Consider the following 24982-nt stretch of genomic DNA (forward strand, 5'->3'; position numbering starts at 1 on the left):
AGGAGTTCAAGACGACCCTGGTCAATATGGCGAAACCCTGTCTTTACTAAAAATACAAAAATTAGCCGGGCATGGTGGCGCGCGCCTGTAATCCCAGCTACTCGGGAGGCTGAGTCAGGAGAATCGCTTAAACCCGGGAGGTGGAGGTTACAGTGAGCCGAGGTCCGTCTCAAAAATTAAAAAAAAATAAAAAATGAAAAAAATAAAAAATTATAAGAAACATTAAAAAAAGCATCTAACTTGGATGGGTGGGTCACGGGTCAAAAGAAAGGCAGACTGCCACATGCAGCGCCTCATTTGGATGTGTCTGGAGTCTTGGAAGCTTGACTACCCTACGTTCTCCTACAAATGGACCTTGAGAGCTTGTTTGGAGGTTCTAGCAGGGGAGCGCAGCTACTCGTATACCCTTGACCGAAGACCGGTCCTCCTCTATCGGGGATGGTCGTCCTCTTCGACCGAGCGCGCAGCTTCGGGAGGGACGCACATGGAGCGGTGAGGGAGGAAGGGGACACCCGCCTAGCCAGCCAGATCAGCCGAATCAACCCTGGCGATCAATGGGGTGACAGATGTCGCAGCCAGATCGCCCTCACATCCGAATACGCCACCTGGCGCACAAGCTATATAAACCTCAAAGAGATTCTAACTTTACACTTAGGTCAAGTTATTTATCGTACCAGAGCTTCAGCAGGAAATTTTAACTAAAATCAAATTTAACCAGCATAGCAAATGTCATTTTTCCCAAAATGCTAAAGTTTGAGAGAAATTGACTTGAATTCGGGCTGTTTTGACACTACCCAGAATGCCTTGCCGATGGGTGGGGCATGCTAAATACTGCAGTCTCCATTGGTGAGGTCGTCCCGGAGCCTCGCCCAGCTCCCGCGCGCTAGAGCCGCCTGCTGGTCTCGCCTAGCCGGGACGGCTGACGTTGCGCTTTGTGCGGCTCCAGGTCTCCGAGCGGACTCCAGGTCTGTCTCCCTCCTGCGGTCGCCCCCTTCCCCGCCCTTTCTCTCTTCTTTTTTTTCCCTCCCCTCTACTCTCTGAGTCTCACTCTGGCATTCTTCCCTCACCCCCCTAATTCAGTCCTTCTCTTGTCTTTTCTCCCCCTTGTCCTTTGCCCTCCTGCTCCTGTCTGGGCAGAGGTGAGCCCCTTGGCTGGAGCTGGGGTCCTTCTTGGCTCAGTGTGCGTATTTTTTTTTTTAAACCCCTTCTGCAGAGTCTGAATGCATTGGTGGAAGGTGGGCTCGGATCGTCCCCTGGCCTGGCTGGGCTGCCGCTACGCCCCTGCGTGGGCTGAGCGGGGAAGACCAGCATGGGAGAGTGCGATCTCAGATGGCCAAACCCTGGCCCCCGGCTCATTTTACAAGGCCGGGGGCTCATCTCCCAGTAGGGGTGGTGGACACGCGGGACCCGGGGAGGCAGCCACCGCATGCGCGACGGTGGACGCACATTTTGCAGACAATAGTAGTACTCGGCCTGTTCACCTTCCAGTTGCCGTGATAATAAAATGTGATGATATATCTAAAAGCGTGAATACTTGAAGAGGTTCCAGTGGCTGTGCGATTTTCCTTCGCGACCCTCTTCAACGCCTGCCACCCCCTATCCCCAAGCTGAATTTGGAAAAACTGAGATTCTCGAGGTCAAAATACATAATATTCTGAATTTGTGAAATCCCGTACTGCTAGCACATGTTTTTACGACAAACGGCCCCAGCTTTCCAAGATCCAGGATAAGAAGTCATAAATAGAAATCATATAAAAGCCAAGGGTTTTTTTTTCTCCATGTTTTAAAGTGGTGGTATTTTTTTTCTTGAGTGAGGGAAAATGCAGCAACAAAAATAAAGAACAGTTTCCCGTGCCAAAATCCTGAATATTCATTTCGCCCCTGAGCACTGGGTTGAAGACGCGAAATTTGGGACTGTTGGTCTGCTCACGAGCTGCTGCATTTGTTTTTCAGAAAGCCTGAAAAGCTATCATGGCAGCAAGGCCCAAGCTCCACTATCCCAACGGAAGAGGCCGGATGGAATCCGTGAGATGGGTTTTAGCTGCCGCCGGAGTCGAGGTACCTTATATGCTGTTTCTTCACAGATTTGTCATACAGCTTTTGAGACCTTTGAAAGAAAAATACGTTTTGAAACACGGTTCAGTTCTAGTTCTCGTCCACCAAAATCACAGGCACGCTTCACTGAGTCAGATTCCATCCCTGAAGGGATTTTTCTTTATAATTAGAATGTAGTTGATGGAATTCTATTTTCCTTTTGAGTTTTACTTAATTACTGGCTTCTGATCTAGCACCAATGAATATTTATTAATAAGAAGAAAGGAAATTTACCTGAAAATTGTCAGTTTCTCTGAGCTCTTATTAATTATGCATTCTTAGGGTAAATTTCTCGTTTTCTTCAGTGGCTTCAAACTGGCAGCCTTGGTATCTTGCTTACATATGTGTGTGTGTCTGTTTTTGTTTTTGTTCTGTTCTTTTAGCTTCTTATTATGGAAATTTTCAAATACAAATAAATGTAGAGAGAACATTGCCGAGAATTCTATGTACTCATCACCCGACTTCAGCAATCATCAGCTCTATGCTAATCTTGTTTCATCTATCACCTCCCTCCCCTTGTTTTGTGGGAGTATTTTAAAGCGAAATCCAAACATCATAACATTTCATCTGGGAGTTCCTCAGCATTTTTGTCTAACAGATGAGGATTTTAAAATGTAACATTATTATTATCACATCCAACAAAATTAGCGATTTTTTGTCATCTTCAGTCTGATTGTCTCAAACAGGTGTTTTGTTTCTTTGTTTTTATAGTTTGTTTTAGTTTGGATCTAAACATTGGTCTACGCATTACATTTAAAATGGTTATGTTTCTTTCGGTATTTTAAAAATCTGTAAGTTTCCTCTTCATTTTTTACAAGTTTATATTTGGGAATATTTTCAGATTTATAAAAAGTTGTAAAATAATACAGTCCCTCATTCAGTCTCTCTTAATGATAATATCTTACATCACCATGTCATATTACGAAATTAACATTGGTGCATGACTAACTAAACTACAGACTTTATTCAGATTTCACTGTTTTTTCTACTAATGTCCTGGGGGTTTTTTTGACGGAGTCTGGCTCTGTAGCCCAGGCTGGAGTGCAGTGGTGTGATCTCGGCTCACTGCAACCTCCGCCTCCCAGGATCAAGCAATTCCCCTGCCTCAGCCTACCTAGTAGCTGGGTCTACAGGTGCACACCACCACGACCAGTTAATTTTTGTATTTTTTTAGTAGAGACAGGGTTTCTCCATGTTGGCCAGGCTGATCTCGAACTCCAGACCTCAAGTGATCCGCCCACCTTGGCCTCTCAGAGTACTGGGATTACAGGTGTGAACCACCATGCCCGGCCCTTTGCTAATGTCCTTTTACTATCCCAGGATCCAACATTATATTTATTCATCCTGTTTCCATAGTTGCCAACAATCCGTGACAATTTCCCAGTCTTTTCCGTCATTTTACCATCTTGACGGTTTTGAAAAGCACTGGTCAGATATTTTTGTAGAATCCCCTACAAATTGGGTTTATCTTGTTTTTTTCATGATTAGACTGAGGTTATGGGTTTGGGGAAAGAATGCCACAGAGGTGAAGTATGTTCACGTCATCATATTAGAGGTTACATATCAACATGAGTTGTCACTGGCAATATTAACCTGGATCACATGGTTAAGGTAGTCTCTGCCAGGTTACTGCATTGTAAAGTTACTATGTTTCCTTGTATTCTTCTGAAGCAGATCATGAAGTCTAGCCCACATTCAAAATGATGAGAATTAAGCTCTGCCGCCTGGATGAGGGAGTATCTACATTTGGAATTTTTACATAAGGACGATTTGTCTCCACTGATTTCTTTAGTTATTCAATTCTTTGTGTCACTATAGACCTAAGTATATTGATTTTATACTTTAGATTATAGTCTGATGACCTAAATTGCCTAAATTGTTTCAGCTTTAGCCACCGGTGCTCTTTGAGGTTTACCTTTTTTTATTTCAGATTGGCCCCTTTTTTATTCTCAGCACTTTCTGACAGTATAAAATGCTCTGTGCTCATCTTGTATTAATATTTTCCCTGCCCTCGCCCTAGAATCAGGATTTTCTTCAGTAGAAAAATGGTATTAACAGGCCGGCACGGTGGCTCACACCTGTAATCCCAGTACTTTGGGAGGCCGAGGTGGGCAAATCACGAGGTCAGGAGTTCGAGACCAGCCTGACCAACATGGTGAAACCCCATCTCTCCCAAAAATACAAAAATTAGCTGGGTGTGGTGGCACGTGCCTGTCGTCCCAGCTACTCAGGAAGCTGAAGCAGGAGAATTGCTTGAATTGGGAGGTGGGGGTCGCAGTGAGCTGAGATCTCGCCACTGCATTCCAGCCTGGACAACAGAACGAGACTGCATCTCAAAAAAAAAAAAAAAAAGGTATTAATAGCCAAGATCTGGGTGCTAGATGTCTACGTCTGTTTCTAGTGCCATTTATTTGTGGAAGAAACTGCCCTGTAGAATTTTCCCTATTCTGGATTTAGTTTACTTGCCCTCCAGGTGTTGCCTTGAGGTAACATGGTAAAGTGAGGATACCTTTATTTTAACATGCTCCTCTATTCTCTGTACTTCCCATAAATTACTAGCTGGACCCAGAGGCATGATCACTTCAGGCTCCTTTTTTCTTTCTCTTTAACTTTTTTTTTTCCGGCCAGGCTATGCCAGAAGAGATACTGTGAACACACTTCTGTTGTACCACATCAAGGGTTATCTCGTTTTCAGTGATGCCGAGCTTCATCGGTGTGTTCCTGTGATGTCAACCCCAATCCACACATTATAGTTTCTCCCATTTTCTTTTCAACTTGTGGTTTTAGCAGCTATTGATCATCATCATTGTTAGGGATTACAAAATGGCAATTCTTTTAATTTCTGTCATTTCACCTATGTTTATGAACTGTGATTCTCTTCTAAGAGAGTACTTGTCACTCATTAACTATTTAATTACTTTAAAATATACTTCATGTAGGAAAGGCAAGGTAAGTGCTTGATTATAAATTTTCACAATAATGCGTTGTTACCCTAGCAAGCTCCAAAGATGCAAATGTGAGTTGTTGGGTTATGGGTTTTGTGTTTGTTTTTTGTTTTTATTTTTTGCCTATGACAACTTGCCACATGGTGTTTTACAGTTTTCTAAATGAGTTGACATCATTTTCATATGCAAATTCTGATTTCTGACTTGTCTGTAGAAACTGGAGGATGTCTGATCCTGAGCTCGTTTTCACAGGGCAGCGATTGTTGGATCTGAATAAGGACTGCCCCACCTCGCCCTCTTGTCTCAGAGTGTATTTGCTAACTGTTAAGAGGAAAGTGAAAAACATTCATGGTCCCCTGAACCTGCTCGACTTCACTTGTGTCTGTCATTTTTCTAACCCCCATAGGCTTCTGAGTTTGTAATTCTTGATTTATTTCATAGGTTTTGAATGGATGTCTTGTATATGTATGCAATATAACCCTTTGTCAAATCTTCTTTCTTTCTTCATTCTACCCTGCCCCTCCTACTCACCTATGAGTCAACATTTTTAGTTACAGTAATAAAAACTCAACCCTAAATAAGTTAAAAAAAAAAAAGAACATAAGTCATCTGAACCACCTATCCCAGTCCAATCACAGGAACAGGCTGATCAGGTAGAGTAATGAGCTCACTCCTCAGACCAGACTGGAGGAAGCTAGATTGGTCTCTCTTCCAGGGTGACCACATGGTTTACAAGGTGGTGGGGAGGGGGCCCCTCCCCATCTCTTTGCCAGTTCAGTTTGTGCTCACATAAATCTGAGACAGTCGAGAGGGACCAGCTGGCAGCCACCAGACAAGTCCATGATTCTCAATATCCCACGATTGGGTTGAACCTAAAGTTGAAGCACACACATCTGAGTAACTAGGTCACTAAAACCTATGGAAAAACAGCCTGTTCTAATTCAGGGAGTCCTCAATGTTGGTCAGTCACTTAATTTGAGTCATCATTGACATTGTTCTATGTTGGTTGTTTCTTCCATGCTTGGAACTTTACTTGCCCAAAGACCCCTTAAAACCCAAGCGAATTCCCCTTGAGACGTGGAGAATTTACACCATTTCTTTTTTTTTTTTTTTTTTTTTTTTGAGACGGAGTCTCGCTCTGTCGCCCAGGCTGGAGTGCAGTGGCGCAATCTCGGCTCACTGCAAGCTCCGCCTCCCGGGTTCACGCCATTCTCCTGCCTCAGCCTCTCCGAGTAGCTGGGACTACAGGCGCCCGCCACCACACCCGGCCCATTTTTTGTATTTTTTTTAGTAGAGACGGGGTTTCACCGTGGTCTTGATCTCCTGACCTCTTGATCCGCCCTCCTCGGTCTCCCAAAGTGCTGGGATTACAAGCGTGAGCCACCGCGCCCGGCGATTTACACCATTTCTACCATTAACTAGGAGCATCAGTTGAGCACCTTGTCCCTGCATATATCATATAAACTTTCTGAGCCAAATGTGGTGGCTTGAGCCTATAATCAATCTCAGCTTCTTGGGAGGCTGAGGGTGGCAGAATCCCTTGAGCCCAGGAGTTTGAGGCTGCAGTGAACTGTGATTGAGCCATGGCACTCCAGCCTGCGTGACAGACCTCTAAGAAAAAATAAATAAATAACCCTTTCTGTTAACTAATATGATGTTTTGACTTTTGATTTTAGTATGTTGTAGTACAAATATCCAGGGACAAATTCCTCAACTGAATCTATCTGAATTGAGAGACAAATTGTCAATTGATCCAGGAGTACTGCCTGCACCACATCTGACCATCTAGGCTTCGAGCATTGTTGCCCCAAGGATACTGTTCATGAGCATTAGATGGAGATCCTCTGGGAGCATTGAGGCTCCTTTCCTCACACCATGAGCACCCACTCTGGCAAGTAGCAGAAGCCAAGCCTCCACCCTATGATCCTGATTCTCCCCCACCCCTCCAAGTTGAATGTTTTTCAACTAAATTCACCAATTGTTAACATTTTGCTACATTTGCTTTCTCCCTTCCTTTTTTTTCTGAATTGTTTCAAAGTAGTTGCAGACATCAGCATGTGTCTTCCTCCCAATGTTACAGGAAAGGGGTCCTGATCCAGACCCCAACCGAGGATTCTTGGATCTCGCAGAAGAAAGAATTTCAGGCGAGTCCGCAGTGCAAAGCAAAAGCAAGTTTATTAGGAACGTAAAAGAAAGGAATAAAAGAATGGCTACTCCATAGAGCAGCCCCGAGGGCTGCTGGTTGCCCATTTTTATAGTTATTTCTCGATAATATGCTAAACAATAGGGTGAATTATTCATGGCTCCACTTTCTAGATCATGTAGGGTAACTTCCTGACATTGCCGTGGCCTTTGTAAACTGTCATGGTGCTGGTGGGAGTGTGGCAATGAGGACGACCAGAGGTCACTCTCATCACCATCTTGGTTTTGGTGGGATTTAGCTGGCTTCTTTAATGCAACCTGTTTTATCAACAGGGTCTTTATGACCTGTATCTTGCGCTGACCTCCTGTCTCATCCAGTGGCTTACAATGCTTTCGTGGTCTAGGAATACAGCCCCCCAGTAGGTCTCAGCCTCATTTTACCCAGCTCCTATTCAAGATGGAGTTGCTGTGGTTCACATGCCTCTGACACCAAGGCAAAATAAATAATTGTCCTAATAACCACAATACCATTGTCACCACCAAGAAAATTAACACTGCCTTCACAACATCGAATATGCAATCCATATTCACATTTTCCCTATTTTCCCCAAATATCTATATAATGGTTACACGTCTGTTTAGCAGTTATAACAGTTTCCTCTCCTCTGAAATCTACTTCTAATTTGGTTGTTAGGTCTCTTTAGTTGATTTTCATCAACAGAACCTGACTTTTTTTTCATGCCCTCGACTCTTGAGAAGTCCAGGCCATTATGTTCGTAAGGTCCCACAGCCTGAATATACCTGATTTTCACCTTGTGTGTAGATTCAGGGTAAATATTTTTGGTGGTGTTTTAGCCCTGCGAACACTGTGCCCTGTAACACTGTGACCTTCTCAGTGTGTTACTGAAAAGGATGCCGGCAAACTCAAACCACACCGAGAACAGCCAAGAGATCTTTATTGGAGAGGTTGAGGTGAGAGAGAGGAGAGAGAGGGAGAGGGAGAGGGAGAGAGAGAGAGAGCTGTTGGGTGGAGTAATTTATATGGGCACTGATGATTGGATGGGGGGCTGGCCTGAAGGGAGGAGTAGGAGGTGCCTTCTTTTATTGGGTCTCATTTGGCGGGCCGACGTAATGCTGGGTGAAGAAGAACCCGGAACCAGCGCCATCTTTTGGCGCCTTGCGTCACCTAACAGTTACAACGGAAGCCTCAGGATGTCAGAGTGTTCTCCACTGGGGAGCCAAGTTTGATCGTTTGGTTAGACAGAGGGTGAGAGATCTCCCGATCTCTCCATTATAAATCGACAGTTTCCCTTTATCATAATTAAGTAACTTAATTAAGTCTTCTGTAAAAAAGAGCTTTTCCTTCTCCCTACCTTTTTTTTTTTTAGCATCATCATTTATGGACATAGAGATTTTGTTGTTGGGTGTTATAATCCATAATTGACATCATTCTTTTGGATGCTTAAATTTTCCCAAATTTGGTAGGGAATTCCCCTCACAGGGCCCTCCATGCCTTTCTCTTTCACATTTGAGCACTTCCTTGCTTTCTGGCATAACAAAATCAACCTTCTCTTATAGGAGCCCTAGTTCCTTTTAGGGGGCAGTGATATTTAGAAACCAAGATGTGGATGCTAAGTCTGCTCTTTCTCTCTGCTTCTTAAGACTGTTTAACTTGGTATTTGTAGTCCTGAGCCTGTATGATATTTACCTCCTTTTGGAGAGTGAGGATATCTTTTTAAAAAATTGATGCATAATGTACATATTTGGGAAATACATTTGATATTTTGATACATGTATATCATGTGTAGTGATCAAATCAGGGTAATTAGGATATCCATCACCCACCTCAAACATTTATCTTTCCTTTATGGCGGAACATTCCAATTCTCTTCTAGCCATTTTGAACTGTGTAATACGTTATTGTTAACTATAGCCTACTGTACTGTCGAACACTAGATTTTATTTCTTCTGTCTAGCTGTATTTATGTACCATTAACCAACCTCTTTTCACATCCCCTTCCTCTCCACACTTCCCACCCTCTAGTAAGCACCAGTCAACATTCTATTTCCATGAGATCCACTTTTTTAGCTCCCACATATGAATCAGAACATGCAGTCTTTGTCTTTCTGTGCCTGGCTTATTTCACTTAACGTAATGACCTCTGTTTCTGTTCGTGTTGCTGAAAATGACAGGATTTTGTTTTCTTAATGGCTGAATAATATTCCACTATGTATATATACATTTCTTTTTTTAAAATTTAGTTTGATGAAGAATTTCTGGAAACAAAAGAACAGTTGTACAAGTTGCAGGATGGTGAGTATGAAAATGAAACAACTGCCTTTAATACTGATTTTCCTTTAAGAACTGCTGTTTATGTGGAAGGGCAAAAGTATTCAATGACACTGAACGTTCAGAACAGTATCCTAAAACCAAAAAAAGCAAGAGGGAATAAATAGTTGAAATTGCCAGGAAATCACTTCTTATTCAATAGTTCCATAAAAGCTGGCTGTAGGGGGTGGGCAGTTCCTTCCCCATCCAAGTGAACAGCTCTTCTCCATCCCTTTCTTCTCCCCTCTCTTCCCTCCAATCTCTTCCTCCCCCTTTCTTTCTCTCCCTTGCCCCTTCCCTCCTTCTCATCTTTCCCTACTTTCTTCACACTATCTGAGGCATCCTGACCTGCTTGAAGTATGCAAATAAATATCCCCATTTACATGGGGATACTTTCTGAAGTAAATACTACACAGAAGTGAAATCAACAAACTGCCCCCTCCCTTCACCTTTAATTCCTGGTCAGCCCTGCTCCCTTCTTGCCCATCTATTACAGCAGGAGCCACCAGCAGACCCATAAAGAATGCACCCATCAACCGTGGGAGCAGCTTCCCTCCCAGCCAACAGCAGGGTCCTCAGGTCCAGCTGGAGGCTCCCTTGTGTGGTACCAGCTCTCCAGGGCTGTAAGGCCACCTTTTATGTGTGACGGTGGCTGGAAGCCACTAGGTATGTGCTAACTACTCCTCTTGCCTCTCCCCTCACCTGCTCTGAATGCCCAAACCCTCAAGGGCCAAGCTGTACCCTATACTGGCATCTCTCCCCAGGGTTTGGTATGTGGAAAGTGTTGGATTCAGGTTTGTTAAATAAAACAATGGGTTGTTTTTTTAACTAGCGACAGCAAACTTGGTAGTAAACGGTCTGTTCTGTGGCTACAGAGTAGCCACAGAGTATACATGAGCCAAAGAGTATACATGAGTCTCAGCTAGTTACTTAGATTTCATGATCAGATTCTCTAAAAACAGTGCTGTCCAGCAGAACATTCTACAGTGAAGGAAACGTTCTAGTCTGCATTGTCCAATATGGTAGCCACTAGGCACATGTGACTGTTGAGCACATGAAATATGTCTAGTGCAACTCAAGAACTGAATTTTAAGTTTTAAAAATTGTAATTAATTTAAATTTAGATTTACATAGCTGCATGTAGCTGGGGACTGCTGTATTGGCCAGTGTAGCACTGAAGAAATATCTTCACTACATTCCCCTCAATCCCTTATCACTGTGGATAGGTATTTTTCCTGGGGTGAAAATGAAAAGAGAACGTTTATAACAATGCTAGTTTTCAGGCTTCTTTTTTTTTTTTTTTTTTCGAGATAGAGTCTTGCTCTGTTGCCCAGGCGTGCAATGGCGTGATCTTGGCTCATTGCAACCTCCGCCTCCCAGGTTCAAGCAATTCTCCTGCCTCAGCCTCCCAAGTAGCTGGGATAACAGGCATCCACTACCACACCCGGCTAATTTTTGTATATCTAGTAGAGGCGGGGTTTCACCATATTGGCCAGGCTGGTCTCGAACTCCTGACCTCATGATCCGCCTGCCTTGGCTTCCCAAAGTGCTGAGATTACAGGCTTGAGCCACCGTGCCTGGCCCCTTCAGGCTTCTTTTGTGGCTGAATCTGCTCTCCTGAATGAAGTTAAGGTTATCTGTCATCTGGAAGCTTTACACTATTTCCTAAGGCCATGATTCCACCGTTTCTTTTCATTCCACAGAGCATTTTTTAGGGGTTGGGGGACAGAGAAGAAAAGATCACTTCTAACTCTGGGCTTCCATTCTCAGGTAACCACCTGCTGTTCCAACAAGTGCCCATGGTTGAAATTGACGGGATGAAGTTGGTACAGACCCGAAGCATTCTCCACTACATAGCAGACAAGCACAATCTCTTTGGCAAGAACCTCAAGGAGAGAACCCTGTACTGTGGCCCCTCTCGAGTGTTGTCACTTGTCAGCTTACTGATGCCTTAGCTGATTAGCAGCCCTCTGTAGCATACCACATTTACTTTATGTCTTACATAGTTAGTGAGATCAGGGAACAAAAACCCAAGAAGGTCATGAAGACCAGTTGGAACTTCAGTAGAGAGAGTCTGAGTAAAACAAAAGAATTGGATTCAGATATTGAATACTATATCTAGGGTGTCATTGTTTCAGATTTCAACATTTTTAAATGCTTTGATACTGCTTTTTCCCTTTCTTGCACATTCACTATTGTTAAGTATTAGGAATGAGGAGCTGCTGTGACATTCGAGGCCTGGGAGAGTGAGCATTAGATTATAATTTGAAATCAAAGCCTGGTCCTTGCACCCCTTAGATGTATGACCCTGGGCAACGTGGGTATAAGAATAGTACATTTCTCATAGCATCATGTGATTTAATGAGATAATGGATAGAGAGTGTTTAGCACCATGCCCGGTACACTCTAAGCACTCAATAAGTAGTATTCACTATTTTTATAAAGATGAAGTTTGACCCATACGAAGAGACCAAAACATGGATGCTGGGGTAAAAGTGGAGGAGTAGGATGCCGGGAGAGAGAGCACTCATGACTGTCAAGCTGTCTGATCTGTGACAGATTTTTCTGAGTTACAACTAGAATTGACCTTATGTCTTTGCTCTTAAGAGACAGGTATAGGTAAATGCTTCTAGGGACTTAAGTTGCCAGCATCTTAAAAAAAAAAAAAAAAAAAAAAAAGCACTCTGAATTGTTAGTTGTGGAAACTGATGGCTTCAAAGAGACGAGAAACTGAGACAACTGCTTTTTTGTTTTAAGGATTGACATGTATGTGGAGGGGACGCTGGATCTGCTGGAACTGCTTATCATGCATCCTTTCTTAAAACCAGATGATCAACAAAAGGAAGTGGTTAACATGGCCCAGAAGGCTATAATTAGATACTTTCCTGTGTTTGAAAAGGTAGGTGGCAGAGATGCCTACATACCCAGAGTAACCAAACCACAAAGAAGCTGCCACAAACACCCTTTTCTGTCCAAGGCATTTTAAAACTGAGCCCAGTTGGACCAACCTAAGAGTTAATGGACTCCTAAGAGCTAATAGTAGCCACAGCACAAAGCTGGTGTCTTAGAGCCCCTCGGACTCTGCTAGGACCACATGATTCAGAAGTCTAGAAAAAGTATGGGCTCCCTGCCTTTGTTCCTTATTGTTGCTTGCATTCACCAAGTTCCCACCTTGTGTGGATGCAGCAGAAACTTCAGAAGATACAGAAAACAAAAACTACCTCATTCATTCATTCATTCAACAAAAGTTGTTGAACAGCTATCTCATAGCTGACATCCTCCCTGATAATGTGATATGAGGAGAAGAACCATTTCCATGTTATTTATCTTCCCTTTGCTCTTTTTGTTTTTGGTTTTGTTGTTTTTCTCTTCTTGTTATGTCTGCTTTTCTGAGCTTCAAACTCTTTATTCCTGAACTGGGAGGAACTTTTTTAGTGTTTCAATGCAAACACTAAAGAAGAGGATGTGAAAATATGGGAAGGCCTATTTGGCAAGCTTCCTCTGACCATCTTTATGGAACTAGATTTAGGAAAAAGGAGAGGTATTTTCTGGGGTTTCTGTAGCTAGGTTTTATGGTATCTTTCCCACAGGCACTTTGCGAATGTAAAACAGGATAATGCAGAAATGTGGTCTGGAAAGGGCACAGAGGACCTGGTGCTTTGGCAAAGGGTCACTGCTCATTCTTAGGTCTCGAGGGCCCAGACTGTGTCAGGGTTTCTTGCAACACGCCTATGAGGTGAGAACTGTTGTCCCTTTTACACATAATGAAATGAAGTCATGAAGAGATTCAGTGACCTGTCCAAGGTAACATGGCCAGAAAATGGAGAGCAGGGTTGGAACTCTGGCCTCTGACTACAAATTCAGGATGCATTGTACTATGCCACTCTGGCTCCAGTAGCTATATTTGACCTGGAATTGTGTTCAGAGTCCCTGTTACACACACACTTGGGTGCACGCAGACACCCATGGGCATCCAAGAGTTGACTGTGAAGGGGATCTCCCCTTTGCTACCACTGCTTCTTGCCTCTCCCTAATCACAATCTATTCTTATAAGCCCCACACCTATACGTTACCCTCAGAATGGGAGTCAAGATGAACTCAAGCTTTTAATTTTCTCTGTTTTGGGACATGTAAGAGGAAGTCTAATTTTATAATTGGGTTAAGTTTATGACTACACGTCTTGATGTTCTAGCAACAGAACTGGGAAATAAGAGTGGGCCCCTTGAAGACGATCTATCACTTAGATTTCTTAAATCACCCTGCCCCTCCCCAAGCCTCCTGCATGCATTTCTGTAGATACAGTTTTGGAGTAGATATATCCTTTCAAAACACCAGATGCTAAATCCAGAAATAGGGAATTTTCCCTTCCCCACTTTAATGTCTCATTCAGATCCACAGCAGATATTTAAGGATGCCTTCATTTCCACACCTTTTTTGTACTTCTCTCTCTCTCCCTCTCGCTGTCTCTCCCCCTCTCTCTCTCGCTCTCTCTGTCAGATATAGGGTGCGTTCTCTTAATTGATGTTATTTATGAAAGCATGAAATGACAAGGTCCTAGTTTCACCTCTTCTCCGATACTGCACTGATTCAATAGCCTCATCAGTCTCTCCATGTGGAATATTATAACTGATGTACACCATTTCCCCACAGATTTTAAGGGGTCACGGACAAAGCTTTCTTGTTGGTAATCAGCTGAGCCTTGCAGATGTGATTTTACTCCAAACCATTTTAGCTCTAGAAGAGAAAATTCCTAATATCCTGTCTGCATTTCCTTTCCTCCAGGTAAATAAAACTATGTATTAGAAGATTGGCCTAGAACTCTTGGGCCTCCCTTCAGTGCCTATTGTTTGGTTGGTTTTGGGGAGTGTGTGTGTGTGTGTGTGTGTGTGTGTGTATGTGTAATATTTTTAAGATTCTAGTTTGGCAAATGAAATGAAAGTAAGGACCCAAAGTTATTTTTCTGGTCCTTAAATCCTTCAAGTTGAAAGATCATTGAAGTGTAAAAGATTTTTTTTTTTTTTAAGATGGGATCTTACTATGTTGCCCAGAATGGTCTTGAACTCCTGGGCTCAAGAGATCCTCCCACCTCAGTCTCCTGAGTAGCAGGGACTATAGGCATGTGCCAGCACACCCAGCTCAGAAATTTTCATATTAATTTTGTTGCACAGCTGCACTCCTGGAAAAAACTCCATGCACAGGGAGTTTGCCTCTGGGGACTTTCCATAGAAATAACCATAGAGATGAGGTGCTCTCACACTCACATGTATCTACTGATGGGATAGTGGGCGAGATAAACATCAAAAGTCTCATTCATCAGGCTATGACCCACTTTCTCAGAAATAGTATGGTCTCAGTTACGAAATTCTAAGCCCGAGCTCTCAGAGCAAACGAGAGACGTTAGCACCCTAAACATCACGCCAAAGGATTCCTACCATTCTCCTTCTGAGAATCCCAAGGAAAGACGTGTGTGGTTCAGATTATCCCTCAGGGTTATTCTGGCAGGATTGATCATAGAACTTTAAAGGAGAGAAGGGCCTTTAAAAAAAACTCATTTAATGACTTCAATATTCACTTGAGGAAGTAGAGACCCAGGATAAAGAAATGAGCAGCCAAGCTGGCTTAGCCAGTGGATGCTTCAGTTTTATCTAGAACCTTAACCTTTTATCTCCAAATCTAATGTGCAGACTGTAACTCCTGGGCCAAACCTGGCCTGCCACCTGTTTTTATACAGCTTGTGAGTTAAGAATAATTTTTACATTTTTAAATGATTGAAAAAAATCTGTGGAATATTTCATGACACATAAAAATTACATGAAATTCAAATTCTAGCATTCGTAAATTTCATTGGTACAAAGCCATGCCCACTCATTTACACAATGTCAAGGTTGCTTTTGTGTTTCTACAGCAGAGTTGAGTAGATCTGATAGAGACCATATGGCCTGCAGAACTTAAAATATTTGCTGACTGGTCCTTTATAGAAAAAGCTTGCCAATCCCTGAAACAGCCCGGATACAGACCAAATTGCTATATGTTTGACCAAGTTATCAAAAGCCAAGAGAGATACACTAACTCCCCAAAGAGTAACACACATACTTAAAACAATTTTTTGCCAAGTCTATTAAATATTTTGATACACTAATGAGAGCAATTACCACCAGTTCAATAAGTACACCCAGAAAATGAGAATAAAAATCTTCAACAAGGCAATAAGCCACCATATCATTTATGTTATAGTTTATATATTTGTTTCAATTTTTTTTCATTTACTTTTGCAGACACAGAGATTGACTTTCCTTAATTTGATTTTATTCATTCAGAACTCAGGATACTTTTCACCTGAGGTATTCTTTTGCACTGTTAAAAAAGTTACTTGTTTAGCAGAGAAGGGAAATCAGAGGAAGGGATCTGCAACTTGTTGAGTGCCAGCTTCATTCCAGTCGGTCTGCTAGGTACTTACATGCATTTGCTCATCTGTCCCGTCAACCCCACCCCAATAACCCTAGGAGATGGGCTTCACTATCTCCATTTTACAGATGAAAATTACCACCTTGGAAACATTACATTGTGCATAAAGTTGCAAGACTGTGGATGACTGAGTTGGGAGCCACAGAGGAGTCTGGGATCTAAGTCTGTACTCTTTCCACTAGACTATGTGGTTTCTGAAAAACACATTTAGAAGTACTAGAAGTACCTATGGCCCCAAATAGGTGGGATGCTGAACCCAGAAGTAGGTAGAATGCTAAGCTTATTAAAGGTGAAATCTAGGCTGGGCGCAGTGGCTCACACCTGTAATCCCAGCACTTTGGGAGGCCGAGGCGGGTGGATCACTTGAGGTCAGGAGTTCAAGACCAGTCTGGTCAACATGGTGAAACCCCATCTCTACTAAAAATAATTAGCTGAGCATGGTGGCATGCGCCTGTAATCCCAGCTACTCGGAAGCTGAGGCAGGAGAATCGCTTGAACTGGGGAGGCGGAGGTTGCAGTGAGCCAAGATCATGCCACTGCACTGCAGCTTGGGTGACAGAGCAAAACTGTGTCTCAAAAAAAAAAAAAAAGTGAAATCTTTCCAGGCGTGCATATATATACATGCTTGTGTACACATGCACACACCTCACAGGCAGTAAAGTACTTTTCATTGAATGGACACAAAAGATTTAAAAAGTCTAGGGTAAATGATAGAGAGCAAGGTTGTTTGGTAAACTGTAGCACCAGGACCTACTGGTATTTTACATTGATGATGCTATAACAACCCTTTTTTAAGCCCCAAGCATTATCTGTGTAAATACAGTTTTAATCTGTGATCAGATTGAGCATCAATATTTTAAAACTTCAGAATCGGACACCAGATCTGTGTTGAATTTAAAGGGTTATTCCTGTGTTGATTAATGGATTTAAAAAGTCACAAAAGTTTTACTATACTTGATAACTATGAAGCCCAGATGAATCTTGAAACAATACATCATTTGGAACAAGATTCTAAATTTTGGTATAATAGTTAAAATCATACAAGTAGAGCTTAAGTACGTAATGAAAAGAGAAAATTGTCATATTTATATATAATTAATTGGCATCATTATTAGGGTTTTTGTTACTATTAGTGACATATGTATGTATGTTTGTGTGTGTGCTTAAGGCTGTGTCTTGCACATAATAGACAATTAATAAGTAGTAGCTATTTAAAATGACCTCTTCACTTTTAAATAAATGGTTTTATTTAAATAGCTTTAAAAGGTTTTATTAGAATAATTATATATGATGAGCATATGCTTCTTCATATAGTTCCGATTTTTCACTACATCAAATGGGCTTTTCTTCTCAGTTACTGAGAATTGGTAAGATTTGATTCTGTGAATGAAAAATACAATTTTTTTCTTCCATTCCAGTTTATATAAATATCTGGTATCTGAGCCAGAGGCTATGAAAAAATGCAACTCGCTATTTCCTGCACATAGCCAGAAAGAGGATTCATTTACTGATAGGAGTAAAAACTCTGAAGAAGCTGAATCTTAAGATATAAATTGTACCATCTGGTGACTTTTTAAAGAACCTTTACTTAAGTGGCTCATGCATTTTCTCCCAGCAGATCAGAGCACTTCAGGTGGCTAGTCCAAGTGGTGTTTACAGCTAATTGATCACAACCAGTTACAGATTTCTTTGTTCCTTCCCCACTCCCACTGCTTCAAATTGACTACCATTAAAAAACAATACAAGGCCGGGCGCGGTGGCTCACGCCTGTAATCCCAGCACTTTGGGAGGCCAAGGCGGGCGGATCACGAGGTCAGGAGATCGAGACCATCCTGGCTAACACGGTGAAACCCCATCTCTACTAAAAATACAAAAAATTAGCCGGGCGTGGTGGCGGGCGCCTGTAGTCCCAGCTACTCAGAGAGGCTGAGGCAGGAGAATGGCGTGAACCCCGGGGGGCGGAGCCTGCAGTGAGCCGAGATCGCGCCACTGCACTCCAGCCTGGGCGACAGCGAGACTCTGTCTCAAAAAAAAAAAACAAAAAACAAACAAAAAAACCAATACACTGGAGGTGTTTTCAGTGAGTTTTCCCCTTCCTTTTCTTTCATATTAAGTGTCATAATTCTATTTTGAGTATGTTTTTACTTTTGCCATTTCCGTAAAGAGTTCTTATCTTTTTGTGAACCTGGAGATTTGTGTAAACCCTGATCTTGATACCGGTGATTGATGACAGAGATTGTAAATAGTCATAGAGATCAGATCTTAACCTAGCCTTGTCCAACCCACGGCCCGCAGCCTGCGTGTGGCTCAGGACAACTTTGAATGTGGCCCAACATAAATTCATAAACTTTCTTATAACATTATGAGATGTTTTGAGATATTTTTTTTTCAGCTCATTAGCTACCTTTAGTGTTAGTGTATTTTATGTGTGGCCCAGTGAAGCCAAAAGATTGGACACCCCTGCTAAACAAATGCTAGATTTCAGTTCTGCTTGGAACCCTTCAACAAGTATTTATTGAACAAATTTTGATGGGCCATTTTGCATAATCATATCTTTGTAGTAACTAATACCTTTTTTGTTAGCCTTAAACTTTTGGATTTTCCTTTTTCAGGAGTATACAGTGAAACTAAGTAATATCCCTACAATTAAGAGATTCCTTGAACCTGGCAGCAAGAAGAAGCCTCCCCCTGATGAAATTTACGTGAGAACCGTCTACAACATCTTTAGGCCGTAAAACAACACATCCATCTGTGAATGAGAGCGTGTTCCTAGAGAAGGTTCTGTCCACAGTCATGTCTTGGATCCCAGCTCTGCCATGGTGCTATGTATTAAGTTGGGTCCTAAGTTGGGTCTTTTGTGTCAAAAAGATCATCTCTTCTAGAAATATCAACCTTTTTTGTCCAGTAAATAATTGTTAGGGGATCTTTTTTGGAAAACTTTTTTGGAGAGGCTGGTATTTAAGTTAGATCTGATCGGGCTACTCATGTCCTGTAGCCAGTTCATCCTCATAATAAGAATGGGCAGCATCTGTTCTCTCCTGAGCGTCTTTCTGCTCTCCTTATCCTGTTCTCCTATCCTTATCCCCTCCAGTCTCTGCCTAATTTTTAGTGTTTCATAACAACCGAATGTCTAGTAAATGACTCTCCTCTGAGCTGTAATAAATAAAATGGTATTAATGAATGCAATCAGTATTAGCCAAAATAAAGAATTTAGGAGTCATTGCTCACTGTCTTGTTGCTAGAATTTTTTAATTTTTTTTCAAATATAGAATACATTTGCACAGTTCAAAAATCAAAAAAGTATAGGCCGGGCGCGGTGGCTCACGCTTGTAATCCCAGCACTGTGGGAGGCCGAGGCGGGCGGATCACGAGGTCAGGAGATTGAGACCACGGTGAAACCCCGTCTCTACTAAAAATACAAAAAAATTAGGCGGGCGTGGTGGCGGGCGCCTGTAGTCCCAGCTACTCGGAGAGGCTGAGGCAGGAGAATGGCGTGAACCCCGGGGGACGGAGCCTGCAGTGAGCCAAGATCGCGCCACTGCACTCCAGCCTGGGTGAAAGAGCGAGACTCCTTCTCAAAAAAAAAAAAAAAGTATAAAAGGGTCTACAGTCTTGGAAGTGTTTTCAACCCTGCTTCCCCGCAACCGAATCCTGCTTCTCACAGGCAATTGCAGTTACTATTTGTGTACCCTTCCAGTTACATCTGACACACGTATAAGAAAATGCAAATATATATTATTTTTATCTTCTTACTACCCAAATGGTTATTTGTAGGCTTCTAAGTTTTTGCATTTCAGAACTAAAAGTATGGTCTGTTAATATAATGCTGCTGTTAAACTGGTGTTGATTCACGTCTCAAATACTCATCAAGCATCAACTGGGCGCAGGGGCTCACACCTGTAATCCCAGCACTTTAAGAGGCCAAGGTGGGTAGATCACCTGAGGTCAGGAGTTTGAGACCAGCCTGGCCAAAATGGTGAAACCTCATCTCTACTAAAACTGCAAAAAGTAGCCAGGCGTGGTGGCGCATCCCTGTAATCCCAGCTACTTGGGAGCCTGAGGTGGGAGAATTGCTTGAACCTGGGAGGTGGAGGCTGCAGTGAGCTGAGATCACGCCACTGCACTCCAGCCTGGGCAAAAGAGTGAGACCTTATCTCAAAAAGAAAAAAAAATACTAATCAAGCACCTATTACATTCCAGGCAGACCGCCAGGAGGCAGAATCGTAGAACAAAGCCCCTGGTTTAGAAGAATTCAGCATAGGGTAGGGGGAGACACATGTAAACAGCAGAGGTAATTTTTTTTTTTTTTTTTTTTTTTTTTTTGAGATGGAGTCTCGCTCTGTCGCCCAGGCTGGAGTGCAGTGGCGCAATCTCGGCTCACTGCAAGCTCCGCCTCCCGGGTTCACGCCATTCCCCCAGCAGAGGTAATTTTAAAAAGGAAAGAATTGCCACTTTTGGAGTATCTACTACTCAGAAATTTTAAAACCAAGGAAAGGCAAGTTTTTGATGGGAGTCTTACTCATTTATCTCTCGCTACAGAAGGGATTTTTTGCTCAGCGGAAACAAAAGAAGAAAAGATAAGTGGGAGGTGATCATTGTCTGATGCAATCAATACTGTTTTCATTAGAGGAAAATCAAGTGCAAACGTCAAGGCAGTGATTTGCCTTTATATTTACACAGTGTGAGCACTCTGTTATCACCGATATTTAAAATTCCTGCAAGAGCAAAAGCCTGGTGGCAGGTGCAGCCCCGAGGCAGGCCTGAGGAACAGTGCTGACCTAGGCTGCTGTTCTGAGAAAGAGGCCCAGCCCTGGCCAGGCCCCTGAGTGCAGTAGCCAACAACAAAAAAAGAAAATGGGAAGTGTGTGGTAAAGACTTTCACCCTGCCCCAACAGAGGTCTGGCCTTTGCTTCTGGAAGGCAGTCTCTAAGTCCTTTGAATGCTAGACCTGACAGGAGTGTCTGTTTGCCTGGGGGTCTTGGGCCACCCAGCTAGTAACAATGTGATTTAGGGTGAGAGCTTTGAGCCACACCAGCAATGTGATACTGGGTGAGAGCTCTGGGTCACGTGGTATCAGCTCAACTCTGGAGGGAGTGAAAACAGATCACCTGTTGGGCAGTCAGCCAGGCTCCAAGGCTTGGGTAAACTTCCCCAGTTGACAGTACACCATGGGTATTGACACAGTGTTGCCAAAAGGAGTGAACGCTGCCCATGGCTCCACAGGAGAGCATCTGGAAGCCCGTGTTTGGATCCCTCCTGGACTCTGCCCCATGCACCTCTTCCCTTGGCTGGTTTTCATGTGTATCCTTTCCCTGTAATAAACCATAGCCGTGGGTATCACAGCTTTCAGTGAGTTCTGTGAGTCCTTCGAATGAAATCATCCAACCTAAGGGTGGTTCCCCTCAAACTTCCCTCTAAACTCTTCAGGGAAGATAAACATTTTACACACATTTAGAGCCTAATTTATACATGGGAACAGACAGTTGACTTGACAATCCTCAGGGGTCTGTATTACAGGTGGAGCAACCCAAATCTGAAATCCGAAATGCTCAGAAATTCAAAATGCTCTAAAATCCGAAACTGAGTGCTGGCATGGCACTCAAAGGGAATCTTCATTGGAGCATTTTGGATTTGGGATTTTCTTGGTTTGGGATACTCAGCCAGTAAGTATAATGCAAATGTTCCAAAGTCCAGAAAAGTTCTGAAGTCAGAAACACTTCTGTCCCAAGAATTTCGGATAAAGGATACTCAACCTGTACTGAGTTTTGTGGGATGGCAGCAAATTTGGGCTAGTTTATATTACTGTTGCTATTTTTACTACCCAGTGCCACTGCCTGATAATTTTAATCAAGGGCTGGCTATATAGACCTTAAGCCATTTTGCAAGTACTTGCTGTTTGGGTTTTAATTCTCTTAGACACAAGGGGGCCCCTGAATCTGGTTCTTTGAGGAAAAAACCAGGGAGGAAGTCTGGCTTCGGCATTGAATTAAAGGATTAGAGCAATAAAAACAAGAGACCAGGCTCTCTCCAACAAAAAGAGGTTCCCATGTTTCTCGTGTTCATGGTTGCATAACCTTAAATTGTGCAATTCACTTTCCATGTTGGAAACCAGCACCTTCCTGCCCCGTTCTGCCTCAGGTGGCATTACCCCAGTTTCATCATTTCCTTTTTTGGTGCAGGCTCCCACCCTTTAGTCTCAAACCTCCAACCACCACCATCACCATTACCCCCCACAATTTTCACGAGTTACCAGACTTTGATAGTAGAGTCGGAAGTCAGGGACAGGATCGTTTATCCTCAAAAAATATCAACATACTGAACATTCAAGGCTAAACCCAAAGTCAGCATGAGTGAGACAAGTTGCAAGAAAGAGCAGAAGGAAGACAAGAGGTTCACTGAGTAAAAGCCACGACAGGTGAATCAAACGGGTTAAAGTGCACAGCCATGCCTAAATGGGGCAGTTGCAGAGGCTTCGGTGTCAGGAACAAAAGAGGAAAAATGGACAGTGTGGGACCCTGGTGTCTAGGACAGAAGTGCCAAGGGACTCAGAATAAAGCCACACTTTCAGAGAGGTTTTGGCAGATCGAGTGTCTGAAGAAACACTTGATTCTGACTCTCCTCCTGTCCTCACCTGGCTGAGGCAGTTCTGCAGGGGCCAACCTCCCTAGGGGACGGAACAGAGCAGAAAGTGAACCCCTCAGGACAGGGGCTGCAACAGACAATAACCAGTAGGGGCTTATGTATTTGCTGATGTTCCCTCATGGGTGAATGTGCATTTTATTTCTTTAACCCAAATAACAAGCCTCAGAACATTGCATGGAAGGCTCTGTCTTATTCCTTTAGTGCTAATATCCCCACGTGAGGGAATCCTTTTCTGACCATAAGATCTACAGAGCTCCCCCCACCCCCACCCCCATATACCCATATACTTCTCTCTCTCTCTTTTTTTGAGATAGAGTCTCACTCTGTCACCCAAACTGGAGTGCAATGGTGCGATCTTGGCTCACTGCAACCTCCGCCTCCTAGGTTCAAGCCATTCTTGTGCCTCAGTCTCCCGAGTAACTGGAATTACAGGCATGCACCACCACGCCTAGCCAATTTTCTATTTTAAGTAGGCACGGGGTTTCACCATGTTGGCCAGGCTGGTCTTGAACTCCTGACCTCAAGCGATCTGCCTGCCTCAGTCTCGCAAGGTGCTGGGATTACAGGAGTGAGCCACCGCACCCAGCCCCCACATACCTCTTTCCTATCCTCTTGTTTTATTTTCTTCATAGCACTCAGCACCCTCTGGCATGCTTATTTGTTTAATCAATATGTGTCTCTATATATGAAGTGGCTTGCTTGTATATGCACAGTTGAGTCTTGTTTTTTTAAATCTACTCATGATAGTCTTTGTCTTTTAATTGGTGTATTTAGGACCATTCACACTTGAAGTAATTATTGATGTAGTTGGATGTATACCTACCATGTTTGTAGCTGTTCCCTATTGTTGCTCCTTTATTTCTTTTTTTTCTTCCATTTGTATGGTGTATTAGTCTAGAGGGACAGAACTAATAGGACATATATATATATATAAAGGGTAGTTAATATGAAGTATTAATTCACATGATCTCAAGGTCCCACAGTAGGCCATCTGCAAGCTGAGGAGCAAGAAGAGCCAGTCCGAGCACCAAAACTGAAGAACCTGGAGTCTGATGTCTGAGGGCAGGAAGCATCTAGCAGGGGAGAAAGATGCAGGCTGGGAGGCTAGGCTAGTCTGGTCTTTTCACATTTTTCTGCCTGTTTTATATTCTAGCTGCACTGGCAGCTGATTAGATGTGCCCACCCAGATTAAGGGTGGGTCTGGCTTTTCCAGCCCACTGACTCAAATGTTAATCTTCTTTGGTAACACCCTCACAGACACACCCAGGATTAATACTTTGCATACTTCAATCCAATTAAGTTGACACTCAGTATTAACCATCACATATGGTTATATTGTTTATATGATTCCATTTTCTCTCCTCCCTTGGCAAATCAATTGTGCTTTTTTAAAACATATTTTTAGTGGTTGCCCTAGAATTTGCAGTATATATTAACAACTAATCTTGACAGCTTTCAAGTAACACTATATCACTTCTCAAATAGTGCAGCTACCTCATAACACAGTACTCCAAATTTCCCCTTCCCATACTTTGTAACTTTGCTTTCATCCATTAACTCACACACAAGTTATAATCATCCAATACATTGTTGCTACTATTTTGAACAAAGCACATTAAAAAATATATATATGTACTGCTTGTCCTCCGCTAGAATGTAAGCACCATAGGTGCAGAAATGCTGTCATACCTACCTTTCTAGAGCCAAATCCTAAAACAATGTCTGGCAGAAAATGGTATTCATCAAACAATTGTTGAATGAGCCAGTGGAATGTTACTTTCTTCTTAGCTCAACGTGCTATAAAATATTTTTTAAAAAATGAATGTAAAGTGAAACCCCAGAGGTGTGGCCCAAACTGGAATGACTGTTGGTTGATACTTTGAGTGGGCAGAGCTTTCAATAGGAAAGGAGAGGGTTATAAACCCTCACTTCATCTCCCCTCAGCACCCTGGAGATAAGAGCCTAGGAGAGATAAGGTGAGTGGTGAAGTTCTTATATACTCTTTTTGGGGCCTGGTTGGATAGTTATAATATTTTGCTGCCCAATTTTCAACCTATACTCAGCAACTGTTTTAACTTTGTAGTTAATTTAATGCTTAGTATTTCTAAGCCTGTGTCTATCAAATAAAATAAACAGGTATTGTTTTCTGAGGAGTAGATAATGTAAATGAAAAACAGCAAATGTACATGTAGACAAGGCCTTTTGAAGGTTTTTATTGTCTATGCATAATATACATACTATGGGACATATTAAAATCCCCACACCTGCATCACACATTACATGTAATTTTAAAAATAAGTATTTAAGAATTAAGTGGTGTTTCAGTTGATTGGTTGACATAATATGCTTAGTAGAATTTAAAAAT

General features: G+C 42.5%; 1 protein-coding gene across 1 annotated transcript; it reads left to right on the forward strand.

Annotated features, from left to right (window-relative positions):
- The first annotated feature begins 833 nt into the window (after positions 1-833).
- On the forward strand, positions 834-19202 carry GSTA4 (glutathione S-transferase alpha 4). Its single transcript, XM_003254147.1, has 7 exons — positions 834-965; positions 1954-2058; positions 9444-9495; positions 11281-11413; positions 12268-12409; positions 14161-14292; positions 18588-19202. Exons 2-7 carry the CDS (start codon positions 1972-1974, stop codon positions 18708-18710), a joined length of 669 nt encoding a protein of 222 aa, XP_003254195.1. The 5' UTR covers positions 834-965; positions 1954-1971; the 3' UTR covers positions 18711-19202.
- The last annotated feature ends 5780 nt before the right edge of the window (positions 19203-24982 follow it).

The sequence above is a fragment of the Nomascus leucogenys genome, chromosome 22a, assembly GCF_006542625.1.
Source record: "Nomascus leucogenys isolate Asia chromosome 22a, Asia_NLE_v1, whole genome shotgun sequence".
Classification (NCBI taxonomy): Eukaryota; Metazoa; Chordata; class Mammalia; order Primates; family Hylobatidae; genus Nomascus; species Nomascus leucogenys.